Below are 15,000 nucleotides of genomic sequence, written 5' to 3' on the forward strand. Positions count from 1 at the left end.
TTGCCATAGTCATAACCAGGACAAAGCTCCTGTATCGTACATACATATATACAAGAGTCAATAATAAATAAAAATAAAATAAAATTTAAAAAAAAAAAGATTTTAAGTTAAGGTTATTAATATAAGACATGAAATGAAAAAAAATGCTTCAAACAATAATATGATGAAATACATTTTGAGGGATTGATTTTGTGCTCTCGTACAGTCTTGACACATACCAAGAGGAGGTCGTAGCCCTCGGGGTCCAGAGGTTTCGGGGTTCCTGTGTAGTTACAATTATATTTCTTTCCGGGGACCTTGTCGGACTCAGCACACTCGCCATACCACACGCAGTGTTGTGCTGCCGCCTGCAAAACAAACACAGCACAACGTCAACTTAGATGCTGCCGGAGTCTTTACTGGAGATTTTTCTCTTGTGATGCCCTTTATCTGGAAATTAGGCAGTCAAAAATTTGATGCTTGCTGAAATGAGGTCTATCCAAGTGTGCGAAAGCATTCGTACGATTATATTTAAGGCATGTTTTGGGATGACATGACAACTACCACCACTACTTCAAAGATTTGACATTTCAGATTTGAAGTTAAACTGATTTTGTTGGTGCCTTGACGCTTGTCGGAAAATACTACTATTTCACTTCTGCAAACGCGTTTCCTTTTCCGCTTTGGTATTTAGGGATTATGCGTACATGTTGAATTAAAGACGTGACATGAGTTGAGTCATAGCAATGCCACCGACTCAACAGCTGTCGTCCGAAGCAGCGACAGAAAACAACACACTTGTTGTGAAAGGGAATATCGACATCACTGTGTCATCTGCTGGGTTTACAACTGCATGGGACACGTGACACAATAGGATTCAAGTGGAGTACGAGTCATTGCAGCATGAACATTTGGGGGGAGGGGGTTGATACTTTCAGATTGACATCAAACGAGGATAAAAATCATCATCATTGATTTCCACTTATCGGTGGGCTGGTCCCACCGATAAGCGCTATATGTAGACATACACCATTCAATCTAGTTACATAACTACATATATTACATGTCCTCCCCCGTGCCGGTGTGGATTTTTTGTCAGGGTACTCCACTTTCCAGATACCAAAAACATTCACCGTAGGTTCATTGTCTATGTGTGGCCTGTGAATGGCTGGCAACCAGTTCAGAGTGTACCACGCCTACTGCCCATATACGGCCGGGATACTACGCCTGCAACCCTCATCAGGGTAAGCGGTTCAGATTGATGGATGGACGTTTTTTTTTCTTCCATGCACACTTATGAAAACTATTTGCATAACCCTGCACATTGCACAACAATTCAGTGCTGTTGGGTGGCGTTGCAGTGTGCGGGGGGGGGTCGGTCTCCTGTGCCAATTTGAGGGCCAGTGCCTGTGCCTGCGGATTGTTTCACGTTCAAGAACACAAACAAAGCCCTGCAAAATGAGATGGACAGTGAATCAAGTATGAATAGCCGACACACAGAAAAAGGTTTCTAATTGCCTACGGATGCCACAAGATGGCAGCAATACACTTTTTTTCTGTTTGTCAAGCTCCATTTCATGCAGACGATCATTAAAGATGATGTCACATCATTGCCACAAGTAATAAATTAACTATTTGCGTGGCTGAATTTATACCATCACCACAAGTGTCAATTTTATGCTTTGTGTTTCAAGTGGGATTAAATGAAAGTCAAATGTAAAGTCACCACTCATGCACATGCACGGACGATTATTGTCAGTCGTCTCTCTCCCAAACACTCTTGCGTCCGTGCAGAGTGTATATTGAGCTTCTGATGACATATAGATCAGGTGCGTGAGGAGGAGCGTTCAAACTGCAGACGCATGGACATACATATCCGACTTGATAAGACATATGAAAGAGGCCCAGGTCGCATTTGAAGAACAAAAAAAGAATTTAGAATTGAAATGTTCACACTGCAGATTTTTTTTTTTTTTTAATGATACATGTCACATATGGGGCGGGGGGAGAATTTGGAATTGAGCTAGAGTGTGAACATAGCCTAAATGAAGCTCATTCCCTTGAGTTCAACATGTGCCCTTGGCACCAGGATCCCACCAGATGGGAATGTAATATTTTCCTTATGAGACATTGCCTCTGGCCTAAGAACAAAAACAGGAAATAGGTGAGTATTTCAGCAAATAACAGGAGATTCCCGCGAAAATGTATATGGTATCAGCCAGTCAATAAAAACAAGATGTCAGCATGAAATGGGGATTGGGCATATGCAGTGTAAATGCAGCCTTTTTTGATAGAGTCAAGCTTTGTGCTTCTTTGACCAGCTGTCGTTCTTACTCTTCCTGCCTATTCAGCATCCCACCGCTCACATGCTCTCTGTTGGAAGCAATGACTTGGGAGGAAGTAAATTCACTTACTCCACAAAGTGCTCCCCCTGCCCCTCTTTTGTTTTTTTTGTTTTTTAAATCAGAAAAAAACCCACGGGACCTGCTTGTGTCTTTCTGCAGAGTTCAAAGGTGGTGTGGAAATGTCACGGCCATAACAGAACAGCTGGTGTCAGAAAATGATAGGCTTGTTTAGGATTGTAGTCATACTGTTGATTAACCAGGGTAAAGTGTGATATTGGAGCATGGCCAAACAGTTGACAGAAGAAACGACAGCAAAGAGGAGTCAAAACAAAGCACGTCAATCAGAGAGTGATGAAATTTGTCCAGCCTGATTGAATCACATTTGTTTCGAAGCATCTGCAATAGCAACAATAAGCCCTCTCGAGGCTGAGAGTTAAACAATCACAATGTCCCCGCGAACTACATTAAAAACCAATATGACCAAAGCCTCAAAGAGACAGCTTGCAACATGTCATATTAATCAGGTCAAATACTCAGGTTAGTTATTATTTTGCAATACTTTTACATTGTTAGATGAAATTGTGTTGTTTTTTTTAATTCAAGTTGACAGCCGACTGCACACTCCACATTCATTTTCTTTTTAAGTAAATTTTTTTCATTACATGCAGAAACAAAATCATTTTGAGTTCTGTGTAGCGTGAATAGCGTCAGTAAAACAATTTCTGTAACTGATCAGGTCTGTACAGAATGGGAGCATATTTTGCTCGCTTTGTGTTTGGGTCTTTTTCCTGTTTGCACGATCTGCTTACTAGTTCTCAGGCGAAATTGTTGGTTCCCGTGCATCAACAAGAATACCACTAAGGTCACTGAAATCGGTGGAAATTGACGAGATATTGACGATACACAAAGCATCGCGCAGAATGTCCTTTGGACAGATGAGGCAAAACTGGAGCTCTGGAAAGAACACTATACAACACTGTGAAACTCGCCCTGCAGAGATGGATTTTATGGCAATCATAGTCGTTAACTCTACTTATCTTAACTCAAAACGAATGCTCCTCTTTGCTTACTTGTCCAAACTTGGCTGCATACCACTTCGCACACTCAGTGACAAGCCATTCCATTGTTGGAAACGAGCGCTCATTTTTGCTAACTATTTTAAGTCTTTAAAATGTCATAACTTGCTTAATTCTTCACAAATTGACTACACTTTTCTGTTAGTTTATTCACGGTCTTTTTAGTGACAGTGGTCTTTCTGATTAAAAGAAACAAAAAATAATATATTTTGTTGTCACTTACGGACTTTAAAGCTGCCTGCAGCTAGAGTTTTCAGTATTTTATTGTATTACTACTTTTCAGGATTGGTTTGTCCCCTGTGTAAGATGAAGCAAGCCCCAGAACCTAGTACAGGGGTGCCCAAACTTTTTGGACCAAAGATCAATTATTCGTTCAACCAACCTCCCCGGATCGCCCCTTACCGCGCATGCTCACTCACGCGCGCACAACCACACACACACACACACACACACACACACACACACACACACACACACACACACCCACACACACCACACACACACACACACACACACACACACACGTGCGCAGGCACGCGTGGCACGATGAGAAGCCAAACACCGAAGCAAGCGATGCACCTTTGCAGCCTGTTGACTGTCGTAGCTCACACGTACCGTTTTGAAGTGCTTCCCTTAGCCCTCTAGATTCCTATTCTTTGCCCGTGCCCTCAGTGAATAGTACACGAAGCAAACTCTGAATGAGAATAATGACGATCAAGGATATAGCGCAACAGCTCTGATCACAAGCTGCAATTGCAGACTGCTGAACGTTAACAACTTTTGCTGACGTAGTCACGCGCCACCGTAGGTTATATGCTTCATTTTATTTTATTTTTAAAATCTTTCTTTGGGAAAATGAGACTGATAGGATGATTAGGGTGCAGTGTGCATTAACACAAAAAATATATATTGCTAACATGTACAAAGACAGACAAATGTTTTTTTTTCTCCTCTATACCTTTCGGATCTAATTGGGACGAGTCCAAGATCTACCGGTAGATCAGGATCGACCTAATGGGCACCCCTGACCTAGTAGAACATCGTGCTCCCTCACAGGCAAAGGTGTCGGTCACTGAAATGATGATGTATGAGACGTGCTATGATGTGCTGTGATTGAGGCTTGCAACTATTTATTGTCATGGTAGCACAAATTCGAATCGGTTCTGTCAGTGTTTGCTTTGAAAACATGCATGTAAGTGCTGACTGAAAGTTTCTCCGGATAAATGACAAGTTCAAATTCCAGATACATTTGAGAGGCTTGTTACAACATCAAAGAAGCCTTAGAAGCCTTTGGGAGACATTAGGAGCAGGCACGTCTATTTTAATTGCAGCCCGTTCAGTCAACGGCGACATCGGAATGGTAGAAACGACGTCGGTCAATGAAAAGCAAGTTAGCATGAGCTAACTCTAGCAGTCATTCACGCCAAGCCGCTGACCGGTTTGAGTGAATGTTCACGTGAACGCTTCGGCTTTAGGAGCTGAGTCATGTTTTCTAAGGGCGAGAAGCACACCCAAACAATGCGACTTACCCATCTAAAGTGGACCTCCGAAAGAAACAGAAGCAGCAAGAGAAGATAGAAGCCACCTCTGTCCGGCACGAAGCCCATCGTGGGTGTCAATTGACAGTAAGCAGCACGACGACGACCGTAGTGGCTAAGCAACGAAACTTTCGCATATTTTGTTGAGGGCTTGATCCTCTTCTTCTTCGTCTCGCTTACTTGTTCAAGGGCGGGGGCAAGCCGGAACGTCGGTGCTGCCACCATGAGGCAACATTGTCAACTACGCCGTATCGCTCAAATCCTGAAAAAGAAGATTAATGAACAACAAAAATACGCTTTAAATGTAAAATGAAAGAATAAAAATATCCATTCACCCATCCATTTTATGATCCGCCTATCCTCACAAGGGTCGCGGTGAAAGAATTAAAATAAAATACAACAAAGTCAAAAACTAACGTTTAGTAAAATAATTAAATACTAAAATACTAAAAATAATGCAACCAATAATATAAAATACCTCAAAATGAAAATACAAAAATAAACATTGAAACACTATCTACAAACTACATATTTTAAGAAAAGAGGAGAAAATAATGACATTTAAAAAACACCAATGCCACAAAGAATGTGTTGAAATGCATGTTGACAAGCCAAAAATGCTTTTGGGACAAAGCTCTTGTGACGAATTGAAGTTTTAGTGGGATTTAGCCCTTCTCTCACATTTTCATGGAGCTGTGCCGTCGTAGTTTATTTGGTTGATCCGTGGAGCGATTATTGCTATTTGAAAACTTTAACCCATTTTTCTAATGTAAGGCGTCCCTTTGCTCAATAAAGGTTATAGTATTGTAAAATGTATATACAAATATGACACAGGCAACATCAAATACATGAGATTCAGTGTTAGATTTCTAACCTCTTTTTTTTGTAAAACAACAATTCTTCTTAGCTTCAGAGCTTTTAACAATGAATTCATTAAGTGAGTATATTGTACGTCGTGCTGAAATGTGATTTTCATATTTTTACTCTTGTGTAACTACAGCAAAGCATTAGGAACATCAACCACAAGTGAAACAATCACGCAGTACTTGAGGTTTATTTTTCATAGTATTTTGTAATTATGAGTAAAGATGGAATTTTTAATGAGCACTTAATGAGCGCAGTTGATTTAACCCAATTTTACAAATTTGTACTTGACTTTTTCCCCCACCACATTCAAAATTAAGAATACTACTGTATATTCATACATTAATCTGAGTTAGGGAAATTAATGTGCAATTTAGAGCTACTTTGCTTCAGGTTGAGACAAACTTCATGCATTCTATGCACATGCACATTGACAAAATGTTCCTTTATCAACGCCATGTGAGTGATGGATTACATCCACTCACCCAAAACAGAGTGAGACAATATTAAAATGCATGCCTATCTTATCTCTAGAGAGTCGTCATTGACTTGAGGTGCAGCACTTGTGACTGATCAGGTGAGGCAATCAACTCTTTTTTTCCTCAAGATAATAAAGAACTCAATTTCAGGTGGAAAAAAGGAGAAACAAATGGATTTTATTTCTATAGAAAAAAACGATTTATTCACATACAGACATTTAAATCATCACAATTGTAGTGAGTATTAGCATATGGTCCAGAGCTTGTATATTACAGCACAGTATATTCATAATGTGTGTGTGTGTGTGCGTGTGTGTGTACACACATATATAAGTGTATGTATGTACAGGTATATATAATGTACAGGTGTATATCTACCTAGAGAGAGAAATATAATCACAGCATCGTGAATACGCCGTTATAACCTGTACCTGTGTCACATCTGCAAAAGTAGGCTGAACAGGCTGCTACATTTTGTGCATTTCTTTAAAAGTGGGAATTTTATAGTGAACACTCTCGCAGGGAAGAGAGAAAAGACTAGGGCGTTACAGTGTCGACCAGCTTGGGAAGGACTGCTAAATTATATAAAAGTGCTTTATTTCTGTAACCACAGGGAAATACTATATTTATCGAAATTGACTTCCCCGAATGCACACACAGGGCCTGGAATTTTCTCTCCACAAAAGGGGAAACAGGAATGTGTTGGGAAGTTGTTTCCTCTTTCTTGGTTGAGTCAAATTAAAGCGTGTGTGTGTGTGTGTGTGTGTGTGCGTGCGTGTGTGTTTTTAACTTAAACTACACAAAACTAGAAATGCATGATCAAAGATGACCCCAGCGTATTCCACCAAATGTCCTGCGTACAGTTTTTTTTCACGATTTCATTAAAAAAAAAAAGTCACAAATTAATCCAAATATAAAATACATTTTTTTTGTCCTAATGTAGTCCTATGCACACCCAAAATGCTGCAAGGAAAATTGTGCCCTGCGTCCTGCACACAACAACAATAAAACAATAAATCCAATATACTATACCACTATAGGATGCAATTTATGCCACTTTTCCACTGCACAAGTGTCTCAGCTTGGCTCTGTTCGCTTCTGTTTGAGTGGGTGATTTTCCACTTCCAAAAGTCCTCCTGTATTTACTTTTCAACATATTTGCCACAGTAACTAGACAAGTTTTATCGAAGAGAGAATAAGGGTGACAAAAAAAACAAAAAAAAAAACAAAGGTGTCAGCCACCAAAAATCTCTAGCGGTCGGGCCCTAATCACATGAGCACGTGTGTTTGTCCTTTCTAGCAAGTAGCGCCGTAAGAGGCCAAGTAGGTAATGTGCAGTGGAAAAGAGATATTTGTGTTTTAATGAGTGTTACAGTTTCTGAACTCCACTCCACTTTTCAGCATTATCTTTGAATAGTAAGCAATTCACCGGTTTTCCCCTGAAAGTGGCCGATTCATACGTTCTATGCTTCCTCATTAGGACAGGAGTGTCACCAAGAGTGCATCCAGCATTCCCATCCCAAGAAAGGTGAGTTTAGTCCCGCCCGCCCGCCCGCCCCGTCCACATCACAGTGGGTGGTCCATGTGACATCTTGAGAGGCTGTTGGATGTCAAACCAATTTGTTTTTGGCTTGAGCTGCTCATTTCAGTTCCCCCTTTTTATGACCGCTGCGGACGGAGTCACTTCCTCTTTGTCGTCACGAGAGGTTTTCACTTTCCGACAGGGCTCATGTCAACTTTTGGGATCACTGTTTCAAGGTGACAGCTAATTGATGGTACCGCTAATAAAATATATCGTTTCACTTCAAGGAGCCATCAGTCGGGGCCCAGGTACTCTGCGTTCTCCGCTGACGGCAGGTGCCCGTTCATGCGGGCCTTGAAGCTGGGCGTGAAGCTCTGCTGGTAGTCGGGGTTGTCTATACTGTTCTGCAGCTTGTACTTGTGGATGGCGTGGAGCTCGCCGTTGGGGCGGGAAGTGAACTCGTTGAGGTACTCGGGTTCGTTCTTGAAGCAGTTGAGGTACTGGGAGTCGTCAGCATCGTCCGAGGAGATGGTGGGAAGGGGGGTGCGGAGAGGGCCGGGGCGCTGGTACACGGGATTCATCATGTCCGAGGCTGTGTTCTCGTTCATGAAGTCTGTCGGCATACGTGAGGAGGGCAGACTGTTATGTTTTTGCAACGAAAGAAACGAAAAATGTTCACATTGTTTACGTAGGGCCTGGCCGATTAATTGGACGGCCAGTTGTTGCCCTTCAAACATCAATCAACATAATCAGCCAATTGGAGACAGCAGTTGTACAAGAGTAAAGTCATTATTTATTACACATACATCGATGCCATGACCTTGTATCCTTAAATATGTATCATGCCATTTGTTGATGGACCATTTTATTCAAAACAAAGCAATTTTATTTTTACCTGGATGCCACTATTTTACACACAATTTAAAGTCACAATTTGTTGAAAAAAGTCAAAAATACTCATCAAAAAATATAGCAATATGAATCAAACATAAATGTGTGTTAAATATCACACATTGAACAACTGGGAACACAAACACACATTACGTCCTAATAATTTCATTAATCAAATGCACTGTGCCACACAATACATTCTGGGGAACCAAATTTTTATTTATTTTTTTAAACAGCACAAATCTGCATAGAATTGACGACCACTGAAACACATTGGGGGGGGATGTTTTTTAGAATGAGAGCAAGCAATTTAGCTCAGGTAACACCTTCTTAACTGACACTTCGCATTAGGGCTGAATGATTTTGAAAAATAATCAAAGTGCAATTTTTCCCTCCTAATATTGTAATTGCGATTTAATATGGAGTTATTTTTTTCAATTCCTCTTCCCATGTAACTTTAACAAACCCAAGGGAGTTTTGGTCTGATCGGTTAAGGCCGTATCTCACTGACTGGCAAAGGTTTTGCATGTTTTTTTTTATTTTTTTTTTTGGTGGGGGGTTGTTTGGTCGGGAAGGGTCACGAAGACGTTCGCCATAAATGTTCATGGCCTCAAAAATAAAAGTTTTATTTGTCCCAAAGACATTTTGAACATGTTCATAATTTGGCCCCGACAAGAAAAAAATGTGGAATCATTAAAGCAGTTCGGGAATGAATATCATATCTATATCTATATAGATATCGATATATAAAAAAAAAATGTAATAAAATCTACCAACCAACCAGGACGACGCTAATTGCAGCCTTTGCGATTTGAACATTGCATTCTGCAATGTGCTTTTTGACCACCAGATGTCACCATTGATTGGCAAGTCCTAAAGAGGCAGCTGAGCTCACCTGAGCGACATGTGGTGCTTCTGAAAGGAGGAAACTCACCTGGAGCAGGCTGGAAGGCGTCATCTAATAATTTATCTGTGGGGTCGGGTATATAACGAAGAACTATACTTCCATCCCTGCTGGATAATCCGTTCTGTAAACACAAAAATTGTCTTTTTTTCTCTTTTGAAAAAGTTGAACTGGATCAAGACATAAAATAGCTCTTTTTTCCTTACCAGTAATCCATTTCTGCCATTGCACGTCCCAATGCTGCTGTTCAGGCTCTGTGGGGAAAAGAAAAGTTCATGACACATTTTCCATTTGAAGCCATTATAGAGTCTTGTTTTGGCACCAAGCGGAACCGCACAGCTGTCACAGGCGGCGTGAAAAAGCATCCAAGAAGTAACCGTGACAAGCTCCACCGCGTTTGTTGTCGTCGCAAGGAAAGCAATCAATGAAAACACGCGTCGAGAAAACATTTGGGGGCCCAGCACGCCGCCACCCCCGGCTCGGATATGACAAAAACAGAGCGTCTGCAAAAGTGATCACACTTGACGCTCCCGGGTAAAGGAGCCAGACTGACACATGGCCAACATTGAGCTTGAGGAAGAAGGGCTCCACCTGAGAGGAATCGTGGGAGAGGGGAGGAGTATGAGGCCTACTTGTTTGTGTTGCAGTTTTTACAGAGGCCCATCGAAGTGGTAGTGGGGGGTGGCTGACTCCAACAGAAACAGGACAAATAGGCTCTAAACTCTCAATCTCAGTGAGGTACAGACTTCTTTAACCATTTGATAGAGAAATCTACGAGCAAAATGAAATCATGTTTAAAGTTTCATTTAATTTGGGCATGTCTAGACGTTTGGGTGCGTATTCAGCGCCCCCAAATGCCTGTGCACAAAGGTGTCAGCCGTTTGGGGGGAGGACACTTTGAAGGCCACAGTAATCAAGGTAAAGCAAGGGGGCGAAGAGATGGAAGAAGGCTAGACTCGGTCATGAAGTGGGAGTAAACAATTTAGGAACAAAATGTTGTAGAACATCAAAAGACGGTTTGGGAACGGGATTTCGCGCCCAGGTGGACATTTGTCATCTGCGAAGTCTGCAAATTGCTGATTCGTTGTAGACCAGACTGGAAGGTGTCAACGTATCAGTGGTTCAAACCTTAAACCAAGTTACTACCGAGGGGCCGGACTGGGGGCGTGGTATGCAAATATCGGGGGCAGTGTTTTTCTTTTATTTTGCATATGTAAACAATAAAAGTCAGACAGGAGCACAAGGAAGGAAGTGTGAACACGGAGCAAGTGGCCGTCGTTCACTCTTTGAGATCCACTTCTGCCGATCAGAAAGACAATCTTCCCTGTGTGTCGAGTAATTTGTTTAACTTTGTCCAGGTAAAAACTCTGACACCATTCATCGTCAATCATGGGTTGGACTGAGCCACTTAGTACCATCTGAATTGGGCTTCAAAGACAGTACAGATGAGTTTGATATGGAAGAAGCCTTTCACACTTTTTTGGGGAAAATGAATTTTGAAGACTCTTCCTGTCAGTGTAACGGTCACGTCTCCCAATACAAAATGTAATCAAGAGTCAAATCTCCTGACTCCTACACATCAAGTGCTTCCAGTCCAATTCCCCCAAATTCGAATTTCCCCAACACCTCTAAAGTCAAACGGAAAGACAAACGTACCAATCATCAAAAACCCCAAAATTTTGAGGCCTCAAAAGTCAGCCCCCCAAAAGTCCATCACCTCGAAAGCCAAATGCCCCAAGAACTGAGTGCCTCAACAGTTAAATACAAGAGTCAAATGCATACAAAGTCAAATGTTTCATAAGTCACACGCCTGTGACAAAGTTCCATGCCCCAAAGTCAAGCACCCCAACAGTCAAGTCTTTCACAAATCAAACTGTTGTGAGACAGGTCAATACCCTAAAAGTCAGATGTCTCAAAAGACAAACACTCTCAAATGTCAAATGCCTCCCAGTCAAACACTTCAAAAGTCACGCACTTCAAAGACAAACACCCCAAAAGTCTAATGCCTCAAAAGTGAACATGCATTGCTCGTCAAAAGCCAAAATACCTCACCCAATAGACACGAGCCTTCACCTGAAAGTGGCTCTGGATCTTCACCACCCTAGTTGTTCATGTACTGGGCAGACAAACTCGGTGAGGGGAGTTATTGTTTTGCAATTGGTTTGCCCATTCATGACCAGCGGTGTGTTTGCTGCTTCGGTCTGCTGATTGATGGTCACGGACAGAGTGCCTGTAGATTTCACCCTCTCAGATTGTTTTTGTATGAGACCCCATAATAGTCTGAAAATTGAATTGCCCTCTGGGGATAAATGAAGTTGTTTTAATCTTGAATCCTGAACCACTGGATGTAGATTGGTTCCATCGTTACATTGAATAGATCGATTCCCTCACACAATTTTACAAGTCAGCTCCAAAAGATTTATATGGTTCTTTCCTTTCCCACTTGAAGTCTGGGCAGGCACTCCAGCGACCCAACTCGTTATAAACAAGCTATTGCAAAGCCGCCAGAGTTTCTGTCTTTGCCTGTGATGTTTCTGGTGGACAGGGTGAAAGCTTACGGTGGAGTGCAGCAGAGGGGTCTGAGACGTGCTCGGGCTGGTGAAGAAGCCGTGCTGTGGTATGAGGTACTCATCGGCATCAACGGCATCCTCCATGTCCTCGCCGCTCACCAGGGTGCGACAGAACTTGTTGTCGGGAGGATTCTGCAGGTGCAAGCTCTCGTCCCCCTGTAATAAGTACAGCGTTTAACAGAGCCAGCCTTATAAACAGCAGCTAGATCAGGCACATCGGGAGAGCTCAGACCTGGATGACGAGATAACGGGGAGGATCTCGCGCCATTTTAGTGAACTCCGCTATTAGTTCTCGGAAGCGTGGTCGACTATCTGCGTCGATCATCCAACCTGCACACGCGACAAGATGAACACTATGTATAGGAATAAGGTTGTTTTTGTTGGTGTTCATTGTTTTTGTTTTGTTTTTTTGTTTTTTTGGTGGGGGGGTGGAACACAATGACATTTTCATTCATTTCAATGAGGATTTTTTTTTTTTTTTTAATAATGGAGAAATTCTTAGTGCAAGGAGAAGAAACCTTTTTCTGAGCTATTTGACCCCAAACACTCTTACTATATTTAAGCAGAGTAGAGATTTGTTCTATTTAGCCACATTTCCCCTCATGTTGGGGGCCTCCACGGTGGGAGATGTGGCAGCTGTCATTCTTGTCAGGGTGAATTAGCTCCCCTTCGGTGCTCTTCTCCTCATATGGTTTCGCTGCGCCTTTCCATGTCTTTTTTAAGATAGTTCATCAGGGTATGAGTGCTTGTTTTTTTTTGTGTGTGTGTGTGTGTGTGTGTGTGTGTGAGTGTGTGTGTGTTTGTGTGTGTGTATGTACACGCGAGCATAGGCATGTTTGTGAGGATATCTGTGTATGTTGGGGGCAGGGGCGGGGTCCTCTTTTTATGTTGTAATTTTGAAGTTTTAATTGTACAGCACTTTGAGTTGCATTTTTCTATGTGAAAAGTGCTCTATCAATAAATTTTGATTGATTGATTGAATAAACACTTACACTTGACCATGATCATATAGACGTCAATGGTGCAGATGGGAGGTTGAGGCAGACGCTCGCCTTTCTCCAGGACGCTGGCTATGTCACTGGCCGGAATGCCGTCGTATGGCTTGGTCCCGAATGTCATCAGCTCCCACACGGTCACGCCTGCGGCGAAAAGGAGAAGTCACTTGGCTTCTCGCATGCGATCCAGCCGTGGAAATGCGAGCAACAGGATGTGAGCAAAAATGACCCGCGGTGTCCAAATGTTGACAAATGGGATGTGGGAGTTAGCAGGACGTATCCGGGGAGTTCAGAGAGGGGGAAAGGCTGTAATTTGTGCCAAGGCTTGCTGATGGCTTAGACAGAAAGGTACGATCAAACCCTGAGGGGCTAGAAGAAGATTTTAAAGCAGGTGGGAAAGAAGGAAAGATACAAAGAAAAATACAAAGAAAGATACAAAGAATAAAGAAAGACAGACAGACAGAAGGATGAAAGAAAGAAGGAAACGAAAGAAGAAAAGCAAAGAAAGAAGCAATGCTGTGTTATGTTTCCATGACTCTGCAGTTAGTACACGAGTGGTCGCAAGCTGGAAGATGTTCTTGTGTGGGTTGATGCGATATTGTCCAGCTGGGAGAGCTCGTGTGTGTGTGTGTGTGTGTGTGTGTGTGTGTGTGTGTGTGTGTGTGTGTGTGTGTGTGTCCATGGAAAAAAAGCAAGATGTTCTCCCATCTCATGTTGTGTTGTTAAATGCTGACAACATCCAAAGACAATATTCCATTCGCAAATGTCCCCGCCTGCTGGCATTCACAGGCAAACGCTGTTTTTGCAATTGGAAGTTACACAAGCGGCTGTGTGGGACTCACCGTAACTCCATACGTCGCTCTGGTGTGTGTACGTCCTGTTGAGTATTGACTCAAGAGCCATCCATTTAATGGGCACCTGGAAAGCGGGGTGGGGGGGAGGGGGGGTTTATATGAACTTTATGATAAAAGCGTTAGTTGGAGACTACTATCCAGAGAGGCCCCTGGTTTCCCAAGCAGCAACTGTAATTGACTCAGTTCACACAGAGAGAGTAAAGCAACAACAGCTCGGCACGGCTCAACGATTGTGAAAAATGATTTCATTACCATCTTTCCTCCATCATGACAGTAGATATGGAAAATAAATAGCGTTGTTGTGATTGGTTAGCTCCTGATATGTGGGCGTCTCGTGTGCACCGTGTCTCTTCATTGTGCTGGCACCATTGAAATTTTGCGGATCGTTGGCAGACTTGTACCCGGCCACAACGCTCCTTTAGGTGGCCACAACGGCCCGTCCCCCTGGAGGAAAATATTTCCACCTCGACAAAGTGTATAGCTGTCCCACTTAAAACAGCCCATTTTGACGTGTTACGTGTAAAACAGTAGTTCCTGCATGAGAGCTTTTATTTTGAAACTGAAAACTTATTGGTAATTAGTTCACATTATATTGCATCCAAGTCTTTGAATGATTATTCTTGCAGTTCCGATTTAGAGTCTTGATGACCAAACGGCCGTGTCACGCAGGGGCGACTCATCTATCTGCAGTAATGCTGTGAATCACATAAAAAGAGGCTCTTATCTGATTTGTCATTTTTCTCAGAGCAACCGCGAACTATTTATATTCCTTACATAACACTTAAGACAAAAACAAAAGCGCCAAAAATAGCACCTTTCATGACACATGATTACTTGGCTAGAAACTCAGCAGAGTGTTGATCACACAGGCCCGAATGTCACAAGAATGAAATGACAACTAAAATGGAGTTTGAGCACCAACCTTTCCTCCGTCTGCATGGTACTCCTTTTCGTCGGCATTCAACAGCTTGGCCAGGCCAAAG

General features: G+C 42.3%; 2 protein-coding genes across 2 annotated transcripts in view; both read right to left on the reverse strand.

The window, feature by feature from the left end:
- npc1 (Niemann-Pick disease, type C1) overlaps nt 1-5,115 on the reverse strand; it is a 46,297-nt gene extending 41,182 nt beyond the window's left edge. The window contains exons 1-3 of the mRNA XM_019878836.1: nt 4,930-5,115; nt 219-347; nt 5-29 (exon numbers count right to left, since the gene is read on the reverse strand). Of these exons, the coding sequence (XP_019734395.1) occupies nt 5-29; nt 219-347; nt 4,930-5,007 (232 nt within the window). The 5' untranslated portion in view covers nt 5,008-5,115. The remainder of the gene's footprint in view (nt 1-4; nt 30-218; nt 348-4,929) is intronic.
- A 1,327-nt stretch (nt 5,116-6,442) lies between these two features.
- The window catches only part of egfra (epidermal growth factor receptor a (erythroblastic leukemia viral (v-erb-b) oncogene homolog, avian)), a 48,255-nt gene continuing 39,697 nt past the window's right edge, over nt 6,443-15,000 (reverse strand). The window contains exons 21-28 of the mRNA XM_019879088.1: nt 14,940-15,000; nt 14,006-14,081; nt 13,161-13,307; nt 12,401-12,498; nt 12,157-12,324; nt 9,805-9,852; nt 9,629-9,722; nt 6,443-8,416 (exon numbers count right to left, since the gene is read on the reverse strand). The exon at nt 14,940-15,000 is cut by the window's right edge and continues 95 nt beyond it. Coding sequence (XP_019734647.1) covers nt 8,097-8,416; nt 9,629-9,722; nt 9,805-9,852; nt 12,157-12,324; nt 12,401-12,498; nt 13,161-13,307; nt 14,006-14,081; nt 14,940-15,000 — 1,012 coding nt within the window. The 3' untranslated portion in view covers nt 6,443-8,096. The remainder of the gene's footprint in view (nt 8,417-9,628; nt 9,723-9,804; nt 9,853-12,156; nt 12,325-12,400; nt 12,499-13,160; nt 13,308-14,005; nt 14,082-14,939) is intronic.

This window comes from Hippocampus comes, unplaced genomic scaffold (assembly GCF_001891065.2).
Source record: "Hippocampus comes isolate QL1 unplaced genomic scaffold, H_comes_QL1_v1.1 scaffold85, whole genome shotgun sequence".
NCBI classification, from domain to species: Eukaryota; Metazoa; Chordata; class Actinopteri; order Syngnathiformes; family Syngnathidae; genus Hippocampus; species Hippocampus comes.